Source organism: Haemorhous mexicanus, chromosome 2 (assembly GCF_027477595.1).
Source record: "Haemorhous mexicanus isolate bHaeMex1 chromosome 2, bHaeMex1.pri, whole genome shotgun sequence".
NCBI lineage: Eukaryota > Metazoa > Chordata > Aves > Passeriformes > Fringillidae > Haemorhous > Haemorhous mexicanus.
Window position 1 is genome coordinate 106,951,871 of NC_082342.1, and position 20,663 is coordinate 106,972,533.

The window sequence follows — 20,663 nt, forward strand, 5'->3', positions numbered from 1 at the left end:
ATTCAAAATTGGCTTTGACTCCAAATTCCTAATCTTTAGTTTTCAGTACATCTGGCACCCTAATAAAAAAATCTTGCTTTTGTATTTTGACTAGCTACATGTCAAGACTTTGGGAGCAGGGATGACTAGGGATTGCAAGGCAGCAGTGAAAAAAGTATGCAGGTATTCTCAATAGCTTCCATAAAACCAGAATTTCAATTAGATAGGAATGCCTGCATTTGAAATAATAAAATAAACCAAACCAATAGACCACCTGTAAATAACACAGCAAAGTGAAGGAATAAAAACCCACTCAACTTTTCCTGAATCTCTGTCAAAGCACAACTCACACTTTCTGTATGCCATAGTTGGCATTTCTTTCTATCAGACAAGCTAGATCATATCAATGACACAAGACTTGGGCACATGCATTTATAAAATCTGGTTAAAAGCTTTATTCTGATTTAGGTATCTATGGCTCTCTGGACTTTCTCACTCAGTTCATGAACTGAGGAGCAAACAGCCAGAAGTTAACTCAAGTTCTCTAAAATACAGTTTTTAACCAATTAATCAAACAGAAAACCCCTTATCTCCAGTTTACAACACATTACAAATAACTTGTAGGTTTTATATTTCAGATGGGAGAAAACCAAACCAGGCCCCTATTCAGAAACACCTCCCTTGGACCCTAAAATTTCTGAACCCTTACTGAGTTGAATAATGTTAGAGAAAACCTCAAGAAAACCTGGGGAAAAAGAAGACTTAGAGCTTATGAGGATGGAGTCATCATCTGACCATCTATAAAATTCTGAACATTTGAATTCAGGCGCTAGATGTTCATAAATAACAATATAAGCCCTAGATTTCTCCACTCATACAGCATCTTGGCATGATGTTTTCTCCTCTGCAGTCCTCTCTAATTCAGCAGGTCCTGAGGGTGAGAAATGCACATTTCCCTAGGGAATAAGAATCACCTACTTACAAGCAGCAGCTTCAAAATGTCTGGTTTAAAAAGTTTCCATAAAACCATCTTCTGTATGGGCAGAAGATTAAATATTCTTACCAGGTGTTGTGGTTTGAGAGGAAGTGAGTTTTTTGGGATGCTGTGGTCAAACTAATAGGTGCTCAGTTTTGAATATTGGCACTTGGTGTGGCCACTGAGGACATAGCTACGCCTCTGAGAACTCTTAGAGGGAAGCTTTCTTTTGGGTTCCGTCTGTGAAGGAGAGATCAGACCTGCCCTGCCCGGCTCCGAGCGGGGCGGGGGAGGGGAAGCCACGAGGCCTGACTGAGGTAGGCCGGGCTTTGGACAGAGAAGAGAAGCGAAGGCCTCTGCAAGGTAGGAGAGTGGAAGAACTCTGGAAGCTTCAGGCAGCCCCTCCAGGAGAGAGAGAGCGAGAGCTGGTGTCTGTGCCCGTGCCACCTTGAAATTTGATAGCACGGCTGGCGTGAAAGAGAAGGTGGGGCGGGGGGTGCAGTGAGAAAGTGCCCGGCAGGGCCGCTGTGGGAGCTCTGGACAGGCAGAGCCTGAGACTTTTAACCCGTTTCTTAGATGATGAGAACCTTACAAATGCTGATTCCTCCTGGAGTTGAATAAGAAGAGAGACAGATATGAGATAAGAAGAAATGAGCCACGAGAGAAGTTGAGAAGAATCTTAGGTGGGAGGAGGTGATACAGTGGCCTTTAGCTGGACTTTTCTTGTCTGGTCATAGACAAAACCACTTTTCCTGTGACACAGAGACTGCATTTAGAGGGGAGGCAATGGCTTGGAGCCAAGAGAGTGCAATGATGTGATGTGGAGTGCGTGAACAGAGACGATGGGTGAAGAGGGTGGTGGTGCCCTCCGTCTTGAGGGAAGATCTCTGTTCTCAAGACCCTTCGGCCCTGGAGAGTGAAATTTAGGGGAGACAGGTGTCCCAAAAGTGAGAGACTGCGCTCTTTTTGGAACTGGGCAAAGCACCCTTTAAAAAAGAAAACCCTAGAAGCAGCCCAGGTCCATGCACAGTGGTGAGAGCACTGGACATGGAAGGAAGCTGTCACGATGGCAAAATGATCTCCGGGCGGTGCCACGTGTGACACGGAAACACGAGAGGTTCCAACTGTGTTTCCTGGAGAAGCCTGTGGTACAAGAAGGACTCCTCTCTCCTTGATGAACTGAGAATCGATTATCTGAAGGGTTGTGCTAGACTGAGAGTTAGTGATCTGAGAGGTAGATGTATTAGTAATTTAGTGGAGGAGGAGGAAGAATGTTTTTGGAAGGTTTTCATCCTGAGTTCTGTGTATTTTCTTTTATAGTTGTAAGTTAATAAAGTTTTTTCTCTTTTATTCCTAAGCTAGAGCCTGCTTTGCTTTATTTCTGATCGCATCTCACAGCAGACATCAGAGAAGAAGCATTTTCATAGAGGCTCTAGCATTGCACCCAGCTCAAACCATGACACCAGGACTGATAAATTTTCTTGTTTTCAGCTTGATCAAAGTATCTGGACTTCTTTATGTGCCATGGCTCAGTGTTTTTCGTAACATTTAAAGAAAATATTGTCACGTTTAGCCATTCTCAAGTTGTTTCTCACTGAAGAAACATTCATGATAAAGACTACCTGAATATCAAATTTTATTCCAGTCGAACAGTTGTGTCTACTGATTAATGAAAGCCCAACAAAATTGTGTCTGTGACAGGGAAGACAACCTGGTTACAATTCTATTGTAAAAACAGTGGAGAGGACTAGGATATGTGGTTCATTTTTATTGACATTTAGGTGATTTTTATATTGCTGTGGATGCCAGATAAATGAGGATACATGGGGCTTAGAAGCCTGGCAAAAGCAAAGCTGTCAGTGCTGTTTGAAAATATTTTAAATATTTGTAATCACAAGGGTCCTAAGGAGGCAAGAGCTGCTTTAAAGTGAACAGCAAAGGAGTCCTAAGGAGGCAAGAGCTGCTTTAAAGTGACAAATAAAAAACCTATCTGTTATGTTGATACTCACTCTTGTAATAGGTGCTAATGAAAGTTTAATATATTTAAGCAAGTATGGAAATTTAGTAAAACTTCAGTAAGAATTCTTCAGTTGCACCTGCATTTCTCCTTGTCAAGGCAGTCAAGAAATTGCAACATTATTAAAAATGAGCTTGATATGTGAAGAGAGAAATGTACCAATGTCCAAAATAGGGGCCTTTTTGTTTTCTAAAAAAAGTACTAGTAAGTAATTCATCTTCATGAAGTAGCATGTGAAAAGTCATGTGAGACACAGGCAGTAATGTGTAGGAGTACATATGGGGCACCTAGCAAGACAGCAACATCAGCCTGTCCTGAAATTTCTGCTAACTATTTTCTCAGCTTGCATGATGCTCATGCTCTAAAGGTGTGAAGTCATTAGCATTGGGTCCGACTTTAATATTTGGCCTTGGCTAGGTGGAGCTCTCAATACTTTTAATGATGGAATCCAAATGTGTGTAACACTCAGCAGTGTGGTCCTGGAGCTCTTCTGGTTACACAGGGAGACCTATGTGTGATGCCAGACACTTCTCTGCTTTGTCAACTTGCATTACATTTATTCTTTGCTAGAGCAGTGTCACATGCTCGAGACTATTAAAGTTTCTGCCAAATAACACGTCACTCCTGTACAGTCAGAAAATTTAATGGCCAGACACATTGTCACTCAAATGCAGTCCCTTTCTGACATCTATCTGCCAGAATGATAGGAATCATTACAGAAAATTTTATAATGCCATAAGCGAGACCTTCAGCCCATCATTGTGTCAAATCACATTTCTGTCAAAATGCCAAAGAGTTACTTCCTGTACTTCACAGTAAAAAGCAAGTTAAATAATAACCTGCTTCCTGTTCTAATCCAACACACCTAGAAAGCACCGAGCATTCCTGACCTTTTTGTAGGAACCAATACATTCTTTGCTAATAACCTTGTAATGGAAATGCCTATTTCTTCTTTTTATTTGGGAAATTCCAAGTAACAACTGCTTGAGGAAATTGAGTTGACTTAGTGATAGCAGTAAGGTTTCTGGAAGCAGTAGTAAAAGGTATCCTTTTTATTACTGCACAGACTTTTTTTCCTCTAGAAGTTGAAATCCAGTTGTAAAACTGTGAATTATTTCAGTATTGCTCTGGAGAGTTCTCAGCTGTTCACACAGCAACAAAGAAGTAGAAAATCAGGTTAGTACTTTGGCACACACAGGCATGTAGGACAAGCATCAGATACTCTTTCTTATATCCCCAGATGGAAAGACCAACAGGTTACAGATTTCCTTATGACACCCACAGGCTGTTGCAGTGTGAAACCAACCTGAGGAGAGTCCCATTTGTTTCCTGTTTAACAGACAAGAGGCACAGCAACATCTTGGTCCAGCCTACAAAATTACTCCAGCCAGAGCCTGCAGAAGGCAGCCAGCTTACCTGAGCAGCATCAGCACTTTCATTTAGGCAGAGGTTGTGGGCTGTGTCCTTAAGCGGGCAGTTCCTCTTCTCTGTGTCACAGGGGTACCAGGACATACATTTCTAGAGCAGGAAGGTGTCAGATTTGGGTCAAGAGGAAATTTAGAGTCTGAGATTGCTGGTTTTTATAATTATGCAGGGGAAGGCTGAGGAAGCGTGAGGCCTGGGTCAGAGCACGCAGAAGGTGAGTGAAAATGGGGATAGGAGAATTCAGGCTTACCCCAGACTTGCAGCCAGCTAGAGAGAGCACTGGTGACATCTGGAAGTTCTGAAGCAGCACTTAGACTGAGTCAGCCTTATTGACTTTAATATATCTCAATTAGATCAATTCAAATATTGAAGCCTGTAGTTATTGCAGTAATATGACATCCTTCTTAAGAGCTCCCCAAGCACAGGTTACAGAGCTTACTTCTGAGGTGAGCAGGTTCTTCAGTTTAGAATGTCAGTTTTCCATTCCCCTGAGATAAGTGACACACCAGGCAGAACTGTGTAATCACGGCACAAACAACCTGCACCTCCCACAAGAAACATGCCAGACGTTAATGAGTGAGCTTTCTCCAGCCAGCACTGCTTTTGCTGGGATCTCAAAATTTACATAATGCCTCCCCTTACCTAGTACTTTTATTTGCTAAATAGCTGCATCTGTGCTTCCAATAGTAAATTTGTCTGAGCTCAGTAGATTTGGCTCTTTGAATCCACAGCAGCCAAATTATCTGGCAGTAGCCATTTCCGTGCAGGTGCACCTTCTTTTCTACTTACCCTGCAATAGCTGTTGTTCTCAGTTCGGTGCTCTGTTCTAGGAGAAAGAGCATGGTGCACAGATTGTGTGATTGAGCTTTCTCCTTTACTTGGTGTGTCCTGTGCAATGAAAACCATCCCTAGAAGGGGGTAAACCCAGGTAATTGGTCATCCTGTGGCAGGGACAGCTGTCCAGCTTAATTTTCACTAGCTCTAAGATAAGCCCAAGAAGTGCTTTCACAAAATCCCAAACTCTTCATCGCTGTTACCCGAGGAGGTGAAGAGCAGCCCGATGGGCCCATTTGCTGAAAGGATGTTTGCTGTTCAGTAGCTGGGATGAAGGACATGGAGAAGGATTTGTTGTACTGAGGAATATGATCTCCCATACCAAATGAAAATGCTGGGTCTGGGCTCAGTGAAGGGGTTTTACCAGAGACAGTTCAAAGAACAGATGTTTCTTTAATGTCCTGATATTCAAAATTGGTTTTGAAGTCTGCTCCTTCTTATCTAATTTGCTTTGGCATTCTAATTTTCAAGTTTTCTCCTTCAAGAAACAGCCTATTAGATGTTTTAAGATCATACTGATAAATGCCAATTTTGTTTTCCTGTGATTATCATCAGCTATATTCTCCAGTTGCTTTTCCTACATGAAAAAAAGGAAGATAACAGAGTTCAAAATCTGCTTATCAAGGGCGCTGAGAGAGATTGGTAGGCCCTGCCTCTCTATTGTAACCTTTACAATGTGTCGGGACAATTGAATCTAGTGATTTGTCTAGAATTATAGTTAATTATCTTGCTAAAATATACTAATCACTCCAGTTTGTAGGGTAAGAATTCAATTTTAAAAATTTGCATATTAAATTTTTCATCCTACAGTGCTAATGCATTTAAAAATACAATTTAATTTCTAATATTTTAAATAAAATTTCACAGGAGCATTAAGCCATTTTGTTAGTTCAGCTGTTTGCAGTCCAGGCCCTTACACTGTTCAATAGTGGAACTGTGAGCACTTCAAGGGGCAGCTCAGCTGCATCATTGTCTCAAGAAAAGCCTGACTGAAGCAGCATAAAGAAAGTCTCTCAAACGTCTCTTCCTGAGGCTGCCTGTGGTTTACACTCACTACCTCTAAGAGTCCGTGTCTGCATTGGGTTGGAAATCATCTTCGTTAAAAGAGAGAACACCAAACAGCAACATGTGGAGTGGGTGCAATAACCTTTGCTCCCTGCATCAAAAGCAGAGGGGAGGATGGCCCAGGGCCATTTCCCGGCTGGCACAGGGCTGGTGGCACAGGGCTGGTGGCACCGAGGCTGCTCATTCCTGGCACACACTCAGCACTGCAGCTTCCTGCCGGCATTTAAATGGTGTCTTTTGCTTCCTCAGGTGCTCTTTTCCAGGCTGGGAAATGCTGGCATCCTCTCACCTTCAGGTGTGGTGGCCTAAAGAAGTTGGTTATTTTCCAAAGGCAGGGAATGGCTGGAGTGGGGAGGCTGCAGCTCAGGAGGAGGGAAGCAGCTGCAGGAAGCTGGGAGTGAACGGGCTGGGTCACACAAAACCAGCTGCTAATTCCTAGGCCAGCTCCAGAGTCAGCTGAGGCAAAAGGTGCCAAGCAAAATCTAAGTTCTGGCTGAAGGATATTCATAATGTGAATATGAATTCACAATGTTTTGTGTGGGGAATTCCGCTCCACCTCTTCTGGCTCTTTTTAACTTGAGGATTGCCATGAACAGAAGTCAAGGCTTGGAGGACCCTGTTCTTGCCAAAGCCTATGGGAATTGCTGGTGCCCAGCAGCACTGCCACCCTCATAGAATTGAAAAGCCTCTTCAGTGCCAAATTGTAAAGTAGCTGTTTCTACTTTAAACAAAAATCCTGCCTGCTTTTGAACCACAGCTCTCCTGCATAAAAGGTATCATCTTTCTCACCAGCCTTCACACTTTCCTCATCAATGCATTTCTCTCCAGTTTCCAGCCTCAGGGTCCTTATTCAGAGGAGAAGTAGACATTGGAGTCCTCACCCCTTCCTGGCCCTGCAGAGACTGCTGATCATTCCTGCAAGCAGGAGCACTGCCATCACCCCACCCAGCCATACCCTCTCCTTGGCTTGTGGTGCTTGGTATTTGTGGGACCCACGAACTGCAGAACCTCCAACCACAGCCCCCTGCAGGACTCTGGAGCATAAGTACCCCAGACAGAGGCTGAAAGTGTCAGCACAGTTGTGCTGTGGCATGGCCAAGGAAAGCACAGGAACACCAGACACCTTTGGCCGCGCCAGCGCTGCAGCAGCAAAGCCCCCTCTGTGCCACAGGCTCCACACACGGGATGCGCAGGGAAGCAGCCGCCCCTGCAGCCAGACAGCCTGGGAGAGGGGAGCAGGGGACAGGGGCTTGCTCACACCCCAGTCAGCTCCACATCAAGAGGAGGGAAAGGGTTCTGTAACTTCAGCAGGGCACGAACTTCTGAGGGTGTTTTACAGCACTGTCTCACCTTGTTTCATAATGCGCGGCACTCATGGACATTTCATACCCAAATTAACCCATAAAAATTACTTTGTAGAGTCCTTTGACCTGTTTGCATAACAAAATATTCATCTGAACCTTTTGCTTACTCAGAAATGAATTAATAAGAAAACCAAAGAAGATGAAATTTAAAATACACTTTCGAGTACTTGCCAACTTACTTCCATGTAGAACTTTTTAAAGTTCCAAGGGCTATGATCTCACATTAAGAAATACTTGCTCCTTTTAGAATTGTAAGAACATAAAACTGTTTTCTTAATAACCAAAAATTTACTGAATCAAGAATTTGAATATTATCATCTGAAAGTATGAGCCTGACTTCTACCCATAAACAGAAGTCTGCTACAGGAATGGTATGTGCATGTTAATGAAAAGTCATTTTACAGAACTCTTCAAACAACAAGATTTAATCATTTTCACAGCAAAGTAAAATCACTTTGTACCTCACCAGTGTTTTCTGATTTTCTTTAAATATAAAACTGAACACTTTTAAAAGCAGCAGTTTATATCCACATGTTTAATGCACATTTGATATTCTGTAGAAAGGGAAAATCCATGTCTTATGTGAAATGCTTTGTATTATTATAATGAAATGCAACAAGAATTTGTATTTCTACAGTGTCCACTCCCAGAAAAACCAACTTGCAAAGCAAAGCATTTTCAGAAATACTTATTTAACCATCTTCTACAAAGCATGTTTTTTTGGACTTCTAACTTAGATTTGTAAAATGACAAGCTATCATCTCAAGTGGAGAGGGGAAAAAAAAAGAATGTAATTTATTTTCTTTTGGAATCTAGTTCCAAATTCAGACTTTCATTTTCCAAAGATGGAACACTTCTGAGATGTCTGATATATTTCTGAGGCGCAGCTCGAGAATCAATACTTTATTTACCACAGATACAGTAGTTTATCTCTTTCCAGGGGATTAGGAATCCAGAGCAGTTAATTCCTGGATAAATATGACAAATGTATAACTACAAACCCAAACAGAATTCTTATTTCTTATCCCTTCATTTCCTTCTGTTCTCCTAACTCTGCTACTAACTTTACAAAAATCATGGAAGTCATGTAGAAATCCTTATTGCTGGAAAGCTATGGCAGGACTCTCATTCTTTGTACAAAAATATTTTAATGTAGATATTTAGAAATGTTACATAGGAACATTTCAGTGATAAATATTTTATTAGTGTTTCTGTTTGAGGACATTGAGCAATGTATTGTGACTTTAAAAAAAATTCTCAAGTTTCACGACCCTATCTTTAAATCTCAGACACCACTGTTGGAATAAAAGCAGATGATCTGGAAGAAAAAATCATCCTAACAGTAAGGTTCTGTACTGCCAGCTGAGACCTGTAAAGCCAGATTTGGGTATGGTGGAATGTGTATTTTATATATTTGTGCATATCAAAAAGATTATGGGAATTTGCCAACCATATGTGAATGTGACCAGTCAACTGCATACTACATCTCACCCAGCTCCTGGCAGGCAGGGGGGTTCATGTTGATACAGGGTGTGCTGCTGGAGCCAGCTCTAGCATTTGATGGGATGACAAGTAGATCCTTTGTGTGTGGGGTTTTGTTACTTGGAAGTATCACCAGCATCACTTACCCACTCACTCCATGCTATGCAAAAATATCTGTTATTTAAACACTTTATAAACTTAACAGAGATTGCTGACAAGATATGAGATACTCTGTGGTTAGTTAAGAGCATATGAAACCACAACCAGGAAAATGTGAAATTTTGAAAGAATGAAAGCAAACAGAGAAACCTGAAGCAAGCATCTGGCTCAACAAAATGTTGAGAAGACAATCCTGCAGCAAAAGGAGGACTATGAAGTGTATCAGTCTGTAAGTGTACAATATTATATAGCAAACAATACCACATCAACAGCAAATGAAACACTGTCACACGACAGAGAACCTTGTGCATGAAATAATACAACTTTTTATTCATGTTTTATAGATTACTTTTATTTATTTTTGCTTTAATAATGCATATTCTGTTCACTCTGTGCAAAATTGGGGACAGAGGTGGGTGTTTAAATCATCTAATGAAAATCAAGCGGAGATGAACATTCAGGTTGAGGGAGAGGCTTATCCAAACCAGGAAAGCTAAAAAGCCACAGCTGCTCAAGACAAAGCTGCTCTCAGCTGTGCCCTTTTGTCCTGCCAGCTGGCACAAACGCACTCTCCTGACCGAGCAGCTGAGCACTGGGAAGGTGACCTCCGCTGGACACTGGGGACAGGAGGACACCGGGGACAGGAGTCGTCGTGGTAGCTACATAGGGAGACCTGGCCTCAACCGGCTCCAGTCAGTGTGTGGCAAAGAAAGGCACAAATCATTGCAAAGACCAGACTTCTGTTGGTTTGTTTCCTTCTTGTAAATACATTACTGTACACAATGTAAGTTTAAGTTGTAGGGGATCTGGGGACAAAAAATTGCATATTTAACAGAACTTAAAACCATAACGAAAAGTAGGCTGTTCAATCTTGAAGCAAAAATAATCCCTTCAGCCCCAACATTAACATTCATTCCTGGCTATATGAAGTACAAACATCTTAAAATCTGTGACAAAAGACAATTAAAAACCGAAAGTCAAAATCATAAAGCTTGTAAACAGATAATCTGAAATACACTTTATTTATGGAAAAATATCATCAAAATAGTACCACTATGGACTAAACTGCCTGAGTTTTCATTTCACCTAGGATCTTGAAGTAGAGAGCCTTTAGCACAAGAAGATCAATTTCAGTCACAACTAGTGCCGCACAGCACGGCTTTGGGTAGAAATTTTGTTCTCGTTGGTATTTTTGTTGTGCTATCAAAAACTTGTGCTAATCCTTCAAATAAAGGGATGTTGAGGCAATTCTTAAATCATTTGGCACAAAGTTATTTTGGCTGGGGCATAAATTTGAGTCTCAGTCATGAAGAATAATGCAACATTCCACCTATCAAGTATTCACTTTGATTGAAGAGCTTTCTTTATGTCATTAACTTCCATCTAAAAACAAACAGAAGAAAAAGTATTTGATTCAATTAGATGCTTTAGCAAACTGAGGCACAGTTGGTGCCACTTGAAAAGCACATTCCCTCTTGTCCACAGGTGTCAACTACAGGTTTTACACCACTGCTATTTCCACAGATTTCACAAATTGAGGTACTTCTCAACTGTATAAGATGACCATTCACAGCCTCAGATTATGACAAGTACAGTCATTGAATGTACTGCAAGATCTTTCAATCTCTTTAAACTACAACTTTTACAAGCCACACAGCTCACTGCCTGGCATTACTGCAGAATGAGCACTGTGTCCAAGCACCAGCAGCTGCACTTGCAGCCAGTATGGTGGTTGCCTTCTACAACCATCAAGCCTGTGCCCAGGCATCTTAAAGGCTCTGAAGGATGTACAGCCGTGCTTAAAAGGATGTGACTGAAACCATCAGCAGCCCCAGTTGTACACCTGGTCTCTCTGACAAACCACCTGTTTCAACCTATGTTTAACTGCCCCATCATCAAGGCAGTCTTTAATACGTGGACTGAGAGCTGTGCTACTGCATGTTTATCAGAGCATTCTGAAACTAATGCCACCTTTTTTTGTTAACTCTTATCTTCATGTAAAGCTAATAATGCCATCTTATCTAGTATCTAAACATTTACCAGTAAAAGCAACATTTGAACTGGAGTAAAAGCATTCACATTTATGAGTATAAGCAACATTTGAACTGGAGTAAAAGCATTCAGCTATAAGATCATAATTTTAAACTCATTAGTGCAGGGCATAAGGACGTAAAATTATCTCTGGATAACTCTGAATAGTCTGGCCTGATAGACTAAATCAACAGTAGCTATTGAAAATGTTCCCTGGGTTTTATCTGAATAAATTTCAGTTTAAGCTGAACAAGAATTGTGTATTATTAGAAGCCATGTTGCTATGTGGTTGGACACAAAGTCCTTTAAGCAGCCCTGGAGCACAGACATTGAGGATCCCAGTTCTGCTACCCTTTGCCATGTTCCCAAAGTGCTTTACAGAAAGGGAACAGTCCAGTGAAATTAACATTCAATTTTCTATTCCTAGTTTGAAGTTGCCCTATACCATAAAAATATGAAATATAACTGATACCAAACCACTTCAAGTACATGGAATAGAAGAGTACAGCACAGCATAGATTAGAATGGAATAATTTTGGTTGGAAGGGGCATATAATGACCCTTTAGTCCGTCTGCCTGACCAAGTTCAGGCATGCTGTTAAGGTCATTATTTAAATCACTCTCCAAACCCCTAAAAAGCAGGGGGCTAAATCAAACCTGGCAACACATCCCCAACATGAAAAATAATTCAAGTACCTGCAACCGTAGACGGATCTTCTTCTCTTCATCCAACTCAGAGAGCAACTGTTTAATCTCTTTTCTGTTAAAAGAATGCAAAAGAAGCTTGTGATGGAAATGACCACACTAGTAAAATACAAAAGATTATCTCTTGGAGACATATTTACCCCACTTCACTAGTTTGGTTTTTTTTTCCTCTGAACATCTAATTGAAGTCAGCATACTCTTGTATACTCTAGGCTATAGTAGAGAGAAGTGAAACTCACTATGGGACAGTACCCCGCCCCATCCCACATGGCTAATGACTAATGCCTCCTAACAGCCCTGCATCACAGGCTTTGCTCTGGCCTAGATGAATCAACACCATATCAGCACCCAGTTGCCTTTTTCCATACAAAATGTAGATGTATTGACTGTTGGTGGGTTATAGGAACTGGTAACACAAATCCTGCCCATCCTATCACATACTTAAGCCACTTAAAAGCTGTTTATGTCAGCAATACAATGTAACTTTCGATTTCATTTATAAGATTTAACGATCCCAAATATGGATTTTCTGCCATTCTTCTTTGTTGGGAAAGGGAACATAGCTATAAGGAGCAGACACGTTCTCATGTTCCCACTGAGTGATCTCACCTTAGGACAGTTACCAGTAGGTGGAAGCTGCCCTTGCAAGAAGGGCCGGGGAGACCAGAGGAGCAGGGTCAGCCTGAGAGGCGAGGCCGTGGGGCTTGCTGGCTACATCCAGCTTGAACCATGCCCTCCCGCATCTTCTCCCAAACTCCGCACACCTCTGTTCCGCCACAGTCTGCACGCTGCTTGCCCTTTTCTTTTTCCTGCCTGGGCTACACACAACTGACAATGTAAGTGAAGGTTTAGCTTCCAAAGCATTCAATAGTCTCAGGAACATCAAAAGTTACATGCCAGCCCCAGTTTCTCCTATGAAATGAGCAACTTAAAGATAACAAAGGTGCCCAAAACTAAAATAGTAATATTCAAGGCCGTAAAAAAAAAGGCCTTCAGATGACCTAGTCACAATTCCAGTAACATGAGCTTCCTGGGAAAATGTGCTAACAGTCAAATAACAAATTAATTTAATAACTTTAGGAGCCTGCAGCAATTTGTACTACAACTATAACATATGCACCCCTTTTATTATGATCAACACACATGAATTCACAGGTAGTTACTGACAAATAAACCAAAATTCTCTGCTTATAGCTTGCTAGTTAACTTTTTAAACACCCCATAAATATCTACTTGTGTCACAACACAGGAAAAAAAAGCTGGTGGATAGTGCAGGTCTTTTTTGTGGAGGTTCTCACCCCTGAATATGTTCTGTCACATGAAAATCACTCACAAACACATATGCCAGCTGTGCAGAGTAACACCCATGAAGGCAAACTCAATCAGCAGCTGCCACCACTACACACAAACGGGTCCATCCCACCTACAGCCGTGATTTGCAGTACTTACTTTTGCTGGTCTTTCATGGTTTCAATGATGGTTCTTAGCTCCCTAATTTGTGTTCTCAGCTCTTCCAGGGCAGTCTGACCTTGGCTCAAGTGCTCAGTCTTTGGCTTTCCTTCAGTACCAAACAGGGACGGGGAATTTGACCTGTGGCCTGTTGTTCCCATTGCAATTGAGTGAAATCCAGGTGATGGTGAAGGGGATAGTGATGGTTGTACATTACTGCCACTAGCCAGACCTCCTGGTTTTGGAGGTAAGGAAGTTTTGTTATCAGACACCTGCAACAAAAAGAATAACATTTAATGTCTGAAGAAAGCTTTATGAAAATCAAACCTCTAACCAATGCTAAATATTTAGCCGCTCTTCAGTAATGCTGAAATTCCAATGGTCAAACATGGATAGTCTTCACAAAAGCATGATCAATACAGTGATTAGTCATCATCTTTGTATGCGTGCTTCAGAGGGGGTCTAGTTGTGATGCAAAAGTTCAGCAACAGCATTTCCAAGATCTCAGACTTAGCAGTGAATTAAACCAGGGACAGATGCTCAGTGTTTCTCTCAGATGTTTGTGAGAACGTATCTCCATCCATAGATGTCTCTCACAGAGCACAAGACTACATGGCCAAGAATCCAAGTTGTATTTTTTGTAAATTAAATTTATAATTTCCCACCAACTACTGAAGGAATCTTCCAAGATTTTTCAAAATTAAAAAATGTATTACAGGTTCCCCCTAGCATTATGAAAATAGAAAAATATTCATTAGATTAGCTTGTTGGTATGACATGTATAAAAAAAAAATCGCATGGCTTCAAAATTATATTAATAATAAATAAATGTAGTGTACTGTCCTCTGTTAATCAAAGCTTCCATGAATCCCCATAACTACCAATAGCTCTTTATTCCTCCAGGAACTTGACAGAAAAACACAACATTAACCTATAACCCTGGATCCATGTGGTTAGCTAAAAAGGATTCCATGCTTCTTAACTGTGATCCAGTGCTCTATTTATTAGACAAGCCTCTACTCATAAATGCTACATAAAGTAATATATGTATATAATGTAATGTAAAATTTTATACTTATTAGACAATTAAAAAATCTGCAGTTTACCAACCATACATGACCATCTACTTCAGCGCATACAGAGAACAGTGTACAAGTACAGGTATCACAATGGCAAGTGAAGGGAGTCTTTGAACTGTTATTTGGCAGTGCTGTGTGTGCATTACATGACAGCTACCAGGCATGTTTGAAAATCTGATTTGGACGAGAGTAGGAAAAAGCTCTAGGCAACCTTCCAACTCTCTTTGAAAAAGAGATATTGAAGTTGAATGGTAAATAGGGCAAAATTCTGAGAATAAATGGTATGGAAATGGAAGGAGACACTGTAAGCGAGGACTCGGAGATTGGCAGGGTGGCATTAGCTGAACAAAGTAACTGAGAGAAAAGTTAGTGATGAGATGAAAATCAGGAAAAGTTATGATGGGGAGGGAAGAGCAGGATCCACCAAGTTGTGCAAAAAACAGTCTTCCCTACTATACTGTATACTATTACTGTTGTAATGTTAGGTCATACAACCATGACTGAGCACAGAATCTGGGCTGGAAAAACACTGAATTCAAGTGTTCTGCACGAAAACCAAGTCTGACCATAACTATAAACAAAAATGGTATTATAATCACAAGAAGGCTGAATCACTCTTGTGCCTTGAAAACTTGACTCAATGACCTGAATAGTATTCTTTTAACATTTTATCAATTAGTTTGTGTATCTGGGTTAGAAGGGACTTTAAAGGTCACCTAGTTCCAATCTCCCTGCCAAGGAAAGGGGCACCTTTCGCTAGACCAGGTGCTCCACGTCCCATCCAGCCTGGTCTTAAACATTTTCAGGGATGGGGCATATACAACTTTGCTGTTTTGGCACCAATTCCAGCACCTTGCCAACCTCACAGTAAAGAATTTTTTCCTAATATCTAATCTAAACCTACCCTCTTTCAGTTTGAAACCATTCCATCATCCTCTCCTATCACTCCGTGTTCTTGTAAATAGTCCCTCTCCATCTTTCTTGTCAGCTCACTTCAGGTACTGGAAGGCCACAATTAGGTGACCTCAAAACCTTCCCTTTTCCAAGCTGCACAAACCCAGTTCTCTCAGCCTTTCCTCACAGGAGAGGTGCTTCATTCCTCTGATCATCTCAGTGGCTTCCTCTGGACTTGCTCCAACAGGTCCATGTCCTACCTGTGCTGGAGACCCCAGAGCTGGATGTAGAACTGCAGATGGGGTCTCACCAGAGGAGAGTGGGATGTGAGTAATATGTACCTCTAAACAGACCTTTCATGGATAATAACCCCATATATCAGTAGGTGCAAGTTTCCTTTGGACTGAAAATAAATTTCAGGCTGAGTTCAAATCTGGAGCAGGCAAGCAAGGCACAACTGGAGTAATCGATCTGAGCATCTTATTCCAGAGCTTAACTGGCTATCAACATTAAAGCCTCAAGTAGCTGCTTTCTAATAGCAGCCATCTCATTTTACAGGAACAACCTCTAGAGTGCTGTCATATAATTTAGAAATGTTGGCCCAGCAGTATTCCTTGCTGCAAGTGCTCCCAGAAGAGGGAGCTACATAGCAAAACATTATCCTTATGACTTGATCACAGAAGTGCATGACTTCATCTTTCAAATACTTGTTAAACTATTAGAATGTAGTATTTTTATTATTAAAGGTATTCTTATGTACTAAAGAAGAGTTCCAACCTTTAAAGCCTGACCTACACACTCCTTTTGTAATATTGATTCCGCCATAGTAGTCTACCAAAGCACAGTAAGAATGGCACAAGCCTATAAAATGAATACAATTATACCAGTGTAAAAACTGATTATATTTTCAAATTTAAATTCAAATTTAAATATTTTCTCTGCTCACAGACTCTTCTAATGTAAACTCAATTTAACATTGCAAAAAGGCAGGGTGTTTGTTTCTAAAATTTATTTCCCAGCCTCTGTGATTCTGTAAAATGCATTTGCACAAGAAGGATTTTTTTCACAGTATGGTTATTTGATACATTTTAACTGTACAATTCACTTTAGACTTGCCTTTCAAGCCAGAACAATCTTTAGTAACCTTTATCATTTTAAGCTTCTTTAAGTGGGCAGTTACCAGGTGACTGATGAATTAAATTTTAAATATTTCAGTACTGCTGAAAAAAGAAGATGCATGTGATAAGGTTAAGCAGAGGCATTCCAATTAACTTACTTGTGATATTGTAACAGTTCTTGATTTCCTTGACACTTCAAGAGTTTTGTGAGTAATGGAAACATGTTCTTCCTTCTCATCTTCAGGACTTGGTGAGTCAAAGAAATCAGGGCTTGAAAGGGATGACTGTATAGACAAACACACACCACAAAAGAAGAAAAAGAAAAGCACAGATATTTTCACTGTACAAGAACTTTTTTAGCTATCATTTTCAAAGTAACAATACTTAAAATCAGGTCTCTTTGTCCCCCTATTCCCTCCTTTTTTGCATCTTATTTTCAAAGCTAGACTGCTTTCAAAGCATTCAAGAAGTAAGGTATGCTTATGAGTTCAATTCAGCATCAATTTACAGCTTTGCACTGCATGGTATCACACGATGCAAGCAGCCCCCTGTCCCAGGCAGGATGCTGAGTGCTGTGCCATGGGGATGCCAGCTCTGTCACAATGCCAGCTCTGTCACCAGGGTGGCTCTGCCATGGCCCTGCTCTGACAGGTCTCACCCTGCTGCTCCCCAGAGGCCCCAGCCACTGTCAGCGCACGGTGCTGGCACTGCTGGGCTGCTTTGGGCACAGTCTCTTGGTAAAGGCACAAAAAGGGAGGGTTCTTTCCATCCCTTTCCTCATAGATGTGACAGGGGAAGGAGAGCTTTTATACTGCTCTTATATATTTCTCTACTTATGACAGCAGCCATTTTTGAAAGCATTCTCTTCTTTGAGTTCTATTGGTTTTGCAATAATCCTTTTTGCTTCCTTCCACTTTGTTTCTCTTCAGCAACACGAACCCAGGTAACCACCAGTAGCTGCTCTCATTCTGATATTCCAGAACACAAAAAGCATGGAAACAAACAAACCCCAAACTCCAGAGAAGAAGACATTGAAAAGCTAAGCAGTGGTTTCCAAAGTACTGTTTATGAGACCAACCTGTCTAAAGACAGATATTAGAGAGTGAAATTTAAATCACCCTTGTATTTACAACTGTGACCTTAATGAGAAGAAACACGATAGCTCAGGGAGGGCTGTTGAACACTGAATGGTCTATTTGTCCTCAAAATCTGGTATATGTCTGCAAGAAACCAAGAGAAATGCTTCTTTTGGGAAACATTTTCAAAATCCTCAATATTCTGCACAAATTAGTCTATTCCAAAGATTTTTATAAGGGATTTTTCTGGGCTCAGTCATGTCTGGCAAGGAGCACTTGGCAGCACCCAAATAAGGGGGTATAAACTTTAGAAGGAAGGGAACGTTTTACACATCAATATTCAAAACACTGGCAGCCTTTTGACAGTAATTTTCCTGATCTGCATCTCTCTGCCTCATTGTACATGTGAAGGAATGGCTGGGTAATAGTAGTAAAAACACCAAGGAACACAAGTAGGAGGGGGGGAAAATTCAGAAAAAATATTTTTAAAAATAGTTTTTAAAGAAAAGGAAAATTAACTTACAGATGTGAGAGACTGGGAGGGTGGTCGCCTGCCAGTAGCTTTTGGTCTGGTTGTAGTTGGATGATTAAGCTTCTCAGCAATTGGTATTACAGAATCAAAACCTTCCAAGTCTTAAAAATAAAATAGAATCGATTTGGTTTTCTGGCAATCGTCTTCAAAGGGAAAGAATCACATTTTTTTTCTAATTTCAAAGAAATGAAATCCCATTTTCCCCACTGTGTCATAGTGTTCTGCACTTATTTAGCCGCCATGATGGCACTAAAAAAACCTGGAAGTCAAAGGCAGCTGTAATCCAGTCACCCTTGCCAAGAACAATTACCCTTCCATCTCAAACACAATAAAGCAGAGGGGGGAACGTGTAGAGGAGCTTTGGTTTGGCTTTGTTTTCAGCATAGTGAAAGCTAAATGACATCATGGGTTCTACAGCATGGAATAAACAGTTTCAAAATTTCCATCTGGCTACTGAAGGGGTTAGTAATTTTTTTTCCTGAATAACTGGAGACATAAGACTTTGCACACATTGTCTCAGGAACTGCACTGTCAGCTCTGCATTGCAGTAATTGCTCAGGAGAATGCAGAATGAGAATGATCAAGCTGGAAGTGATCTGCAGGTTCCTGGACACCTGCAGCTGGAGGCACCAAGGTTTCCAGTAACTGCAGGTAAGAGGATATATCTCCCTCCAGTAGTCCAGAGGCTATGGTAAGTAAAAGCTCTAATAGGCTCCTGAAGCTGTACAGAGTCCAGGGAAAGCAGGTCTGCTTGAATGCTGTACCAGCCATCTCCGTGGCCAGTGAAAAGCTCTGGGGAAGTGTTTACTGAATCCAGCCACAGGGTAGCATGTTTACGTGAAAGAAAGATGTAGAGGCTCAAGGAATACCACAGCTCATGATCACATGGATAAATCAAATGGCTTAATACCATTCATCTATTTTTATGGGTTGTATCAGTTTCACTCACCTTCATTTCAAAATGCCCTACAGCATATGTTGAGCAGGAAGAAGTCAGAAAACACACAAGAGGTACTTTAGACAAGATAAATCAAAATTCTTTAAAATTACTTTCAGATATGAATCAAATATAGGAATGATATTCATTATTCAGAGACTATTTTCCATTACACACATGTAGGAAAAAATAGCTTTTAAGTTAATAGTTCTATATACTAGGCACTTAATTTTCCAAATATTGCAGAACAATAAATCTCTGAAGATCCAGTTTTGTTTTCATATTACAACCACCATTGTATAAAATTATGCAATGGAAAAACAAATTAATTAATGGGCCTGTGCAATAAACTATATGCACTAAAACACATTTAAACTGATTCCAAGTACTCATGATTTATCAACTAGAAAGTGAATGGCATTGTAGCTTCCTTATTCAGCAATATCCTTCCATCTTCAAGAGATTAAAAAAAAAAAAAAAAAAAAAAAGCAGAGCTCTTTCAATAGCCCTGAAATAGTCTAAGGTTATTCACCTCCAAATGCTACTCTATTTCTGGAGTGACTCTTCCTATATATAACCAGTGACCCCACTGTCCTCTACCATGTGTTTTTGTCATTGCTCTTTCTATTGACTGTTGCAGCCTGTGTGCAAAGGTAGGTCACCCACCCACTCTGTCAGTGGGATTTTGGCAATCTCAATCCTCAATCGTACCCAGCATGTCAGGGGAGGACACACTGCTTTGAAAGTTAAAATGAGCTAATTTTAGCAGATTGCACAAAACCTATCTGGAGTACTACAGAACTTCAGGGTTTCAGAAGAGCAGAAGCAGAAAAAAAAATTTGTTTTCTGGGGGAAAAAAAATAGCAAGCAACTATAAGAGCTGGTTTCTATTAATATCCAGTTTTAAGCTGACCCATAAGATAGCCAAATGAGTTAAGATCACAAAGCAAATCAGTGATCAATAAATTAACATATTGTCTAACTTTAATCTTCACAATCTTCACTACTGAGTTACTTTGCTAAATGGCACAGCCAAAATGTTATACCATCCAAAATATACACACCCCTCTAAATGGGTCTCATGAGCAGAAATGGAGGCTGAAGCAATCCTTCCATTTGCCCCAGCCACTCTCTCCTGCTTTACTGTTTTTACTATTTTTTTTCCTGAGCAAGCTTTAATCCAGCTCATTTTTCAGGGGCATGTGCCAGGCCATGCAAATACTTGCACTGAAGGAAGGATCAATTACCAGTACCCACAGGACTGATTCAAGCTGCTAAAACTGAGGGGAAGAGCAGACTTCTGCTTTGGGGGCAGGAAATGGGCTGAAGTTATTCTGCAGCCTAGGAAAGCTGTGGTGCATGACTTCCCTCTCCTCATTTTCCATTTCTTTGGTCTACACAGGAGTATGAAAGGAGATTGGTGAGATGGGAGTCTGTAGCCACATTTCTCTTCACAGAGAAAAGCAAGGCACAACTTCCCAAGGATATCCTGGGATTCATATTCTCTGAACCTCAGAGAAAGGAAAAACAATTCTTATCTC

General features: G+C 40.8%; 1 protein-coding gene across 5 annotated transcripts in view; it reads right to left on the bottom strand.

Annotated features, from left to right (window-relative positions):
- Window positions 1–9,625: 9,625 nt before the first annotated feature.
- Window positions 9,626–20,663, bottom strand: part of SH3KBP1 (SH3 domain containing kinase binding protein 1) — a 212,830-nt gene continuing 201,792 nt past the window's right edge. For all 5 annotated transcript variants that reach the window (XM_059839862.1, XM_059839861.1, XM_059839866.1 and 2 more), the window contains 5 exons: window positions 18,177–18,286; window positions 16,736–16,861; window positions 13,487–13,758; window positions 12,029–12,092; window positions 9,626–10,684 (listed from right to left, as the gene is read on the bottom strand). In XM_059839862.1, the coding sequence (XP_059695845.1) occupies window positions 10,643–10,684; window positions 12,029–12,092; window positions 13,487–13,758; window positions 16,736–16,861; window positions 18,177–18,286 (614 nt within the window). In that variant the 3' untranslated portion in view covers window positions 9,626–10,642. The remainder of the gene's footprint in view (window positions 10,685–12,028; window positions 12,093–13,486; window positions 13,759–16,735; window positions 16,862–18,176; window positions 18,287–20,663) is intronic.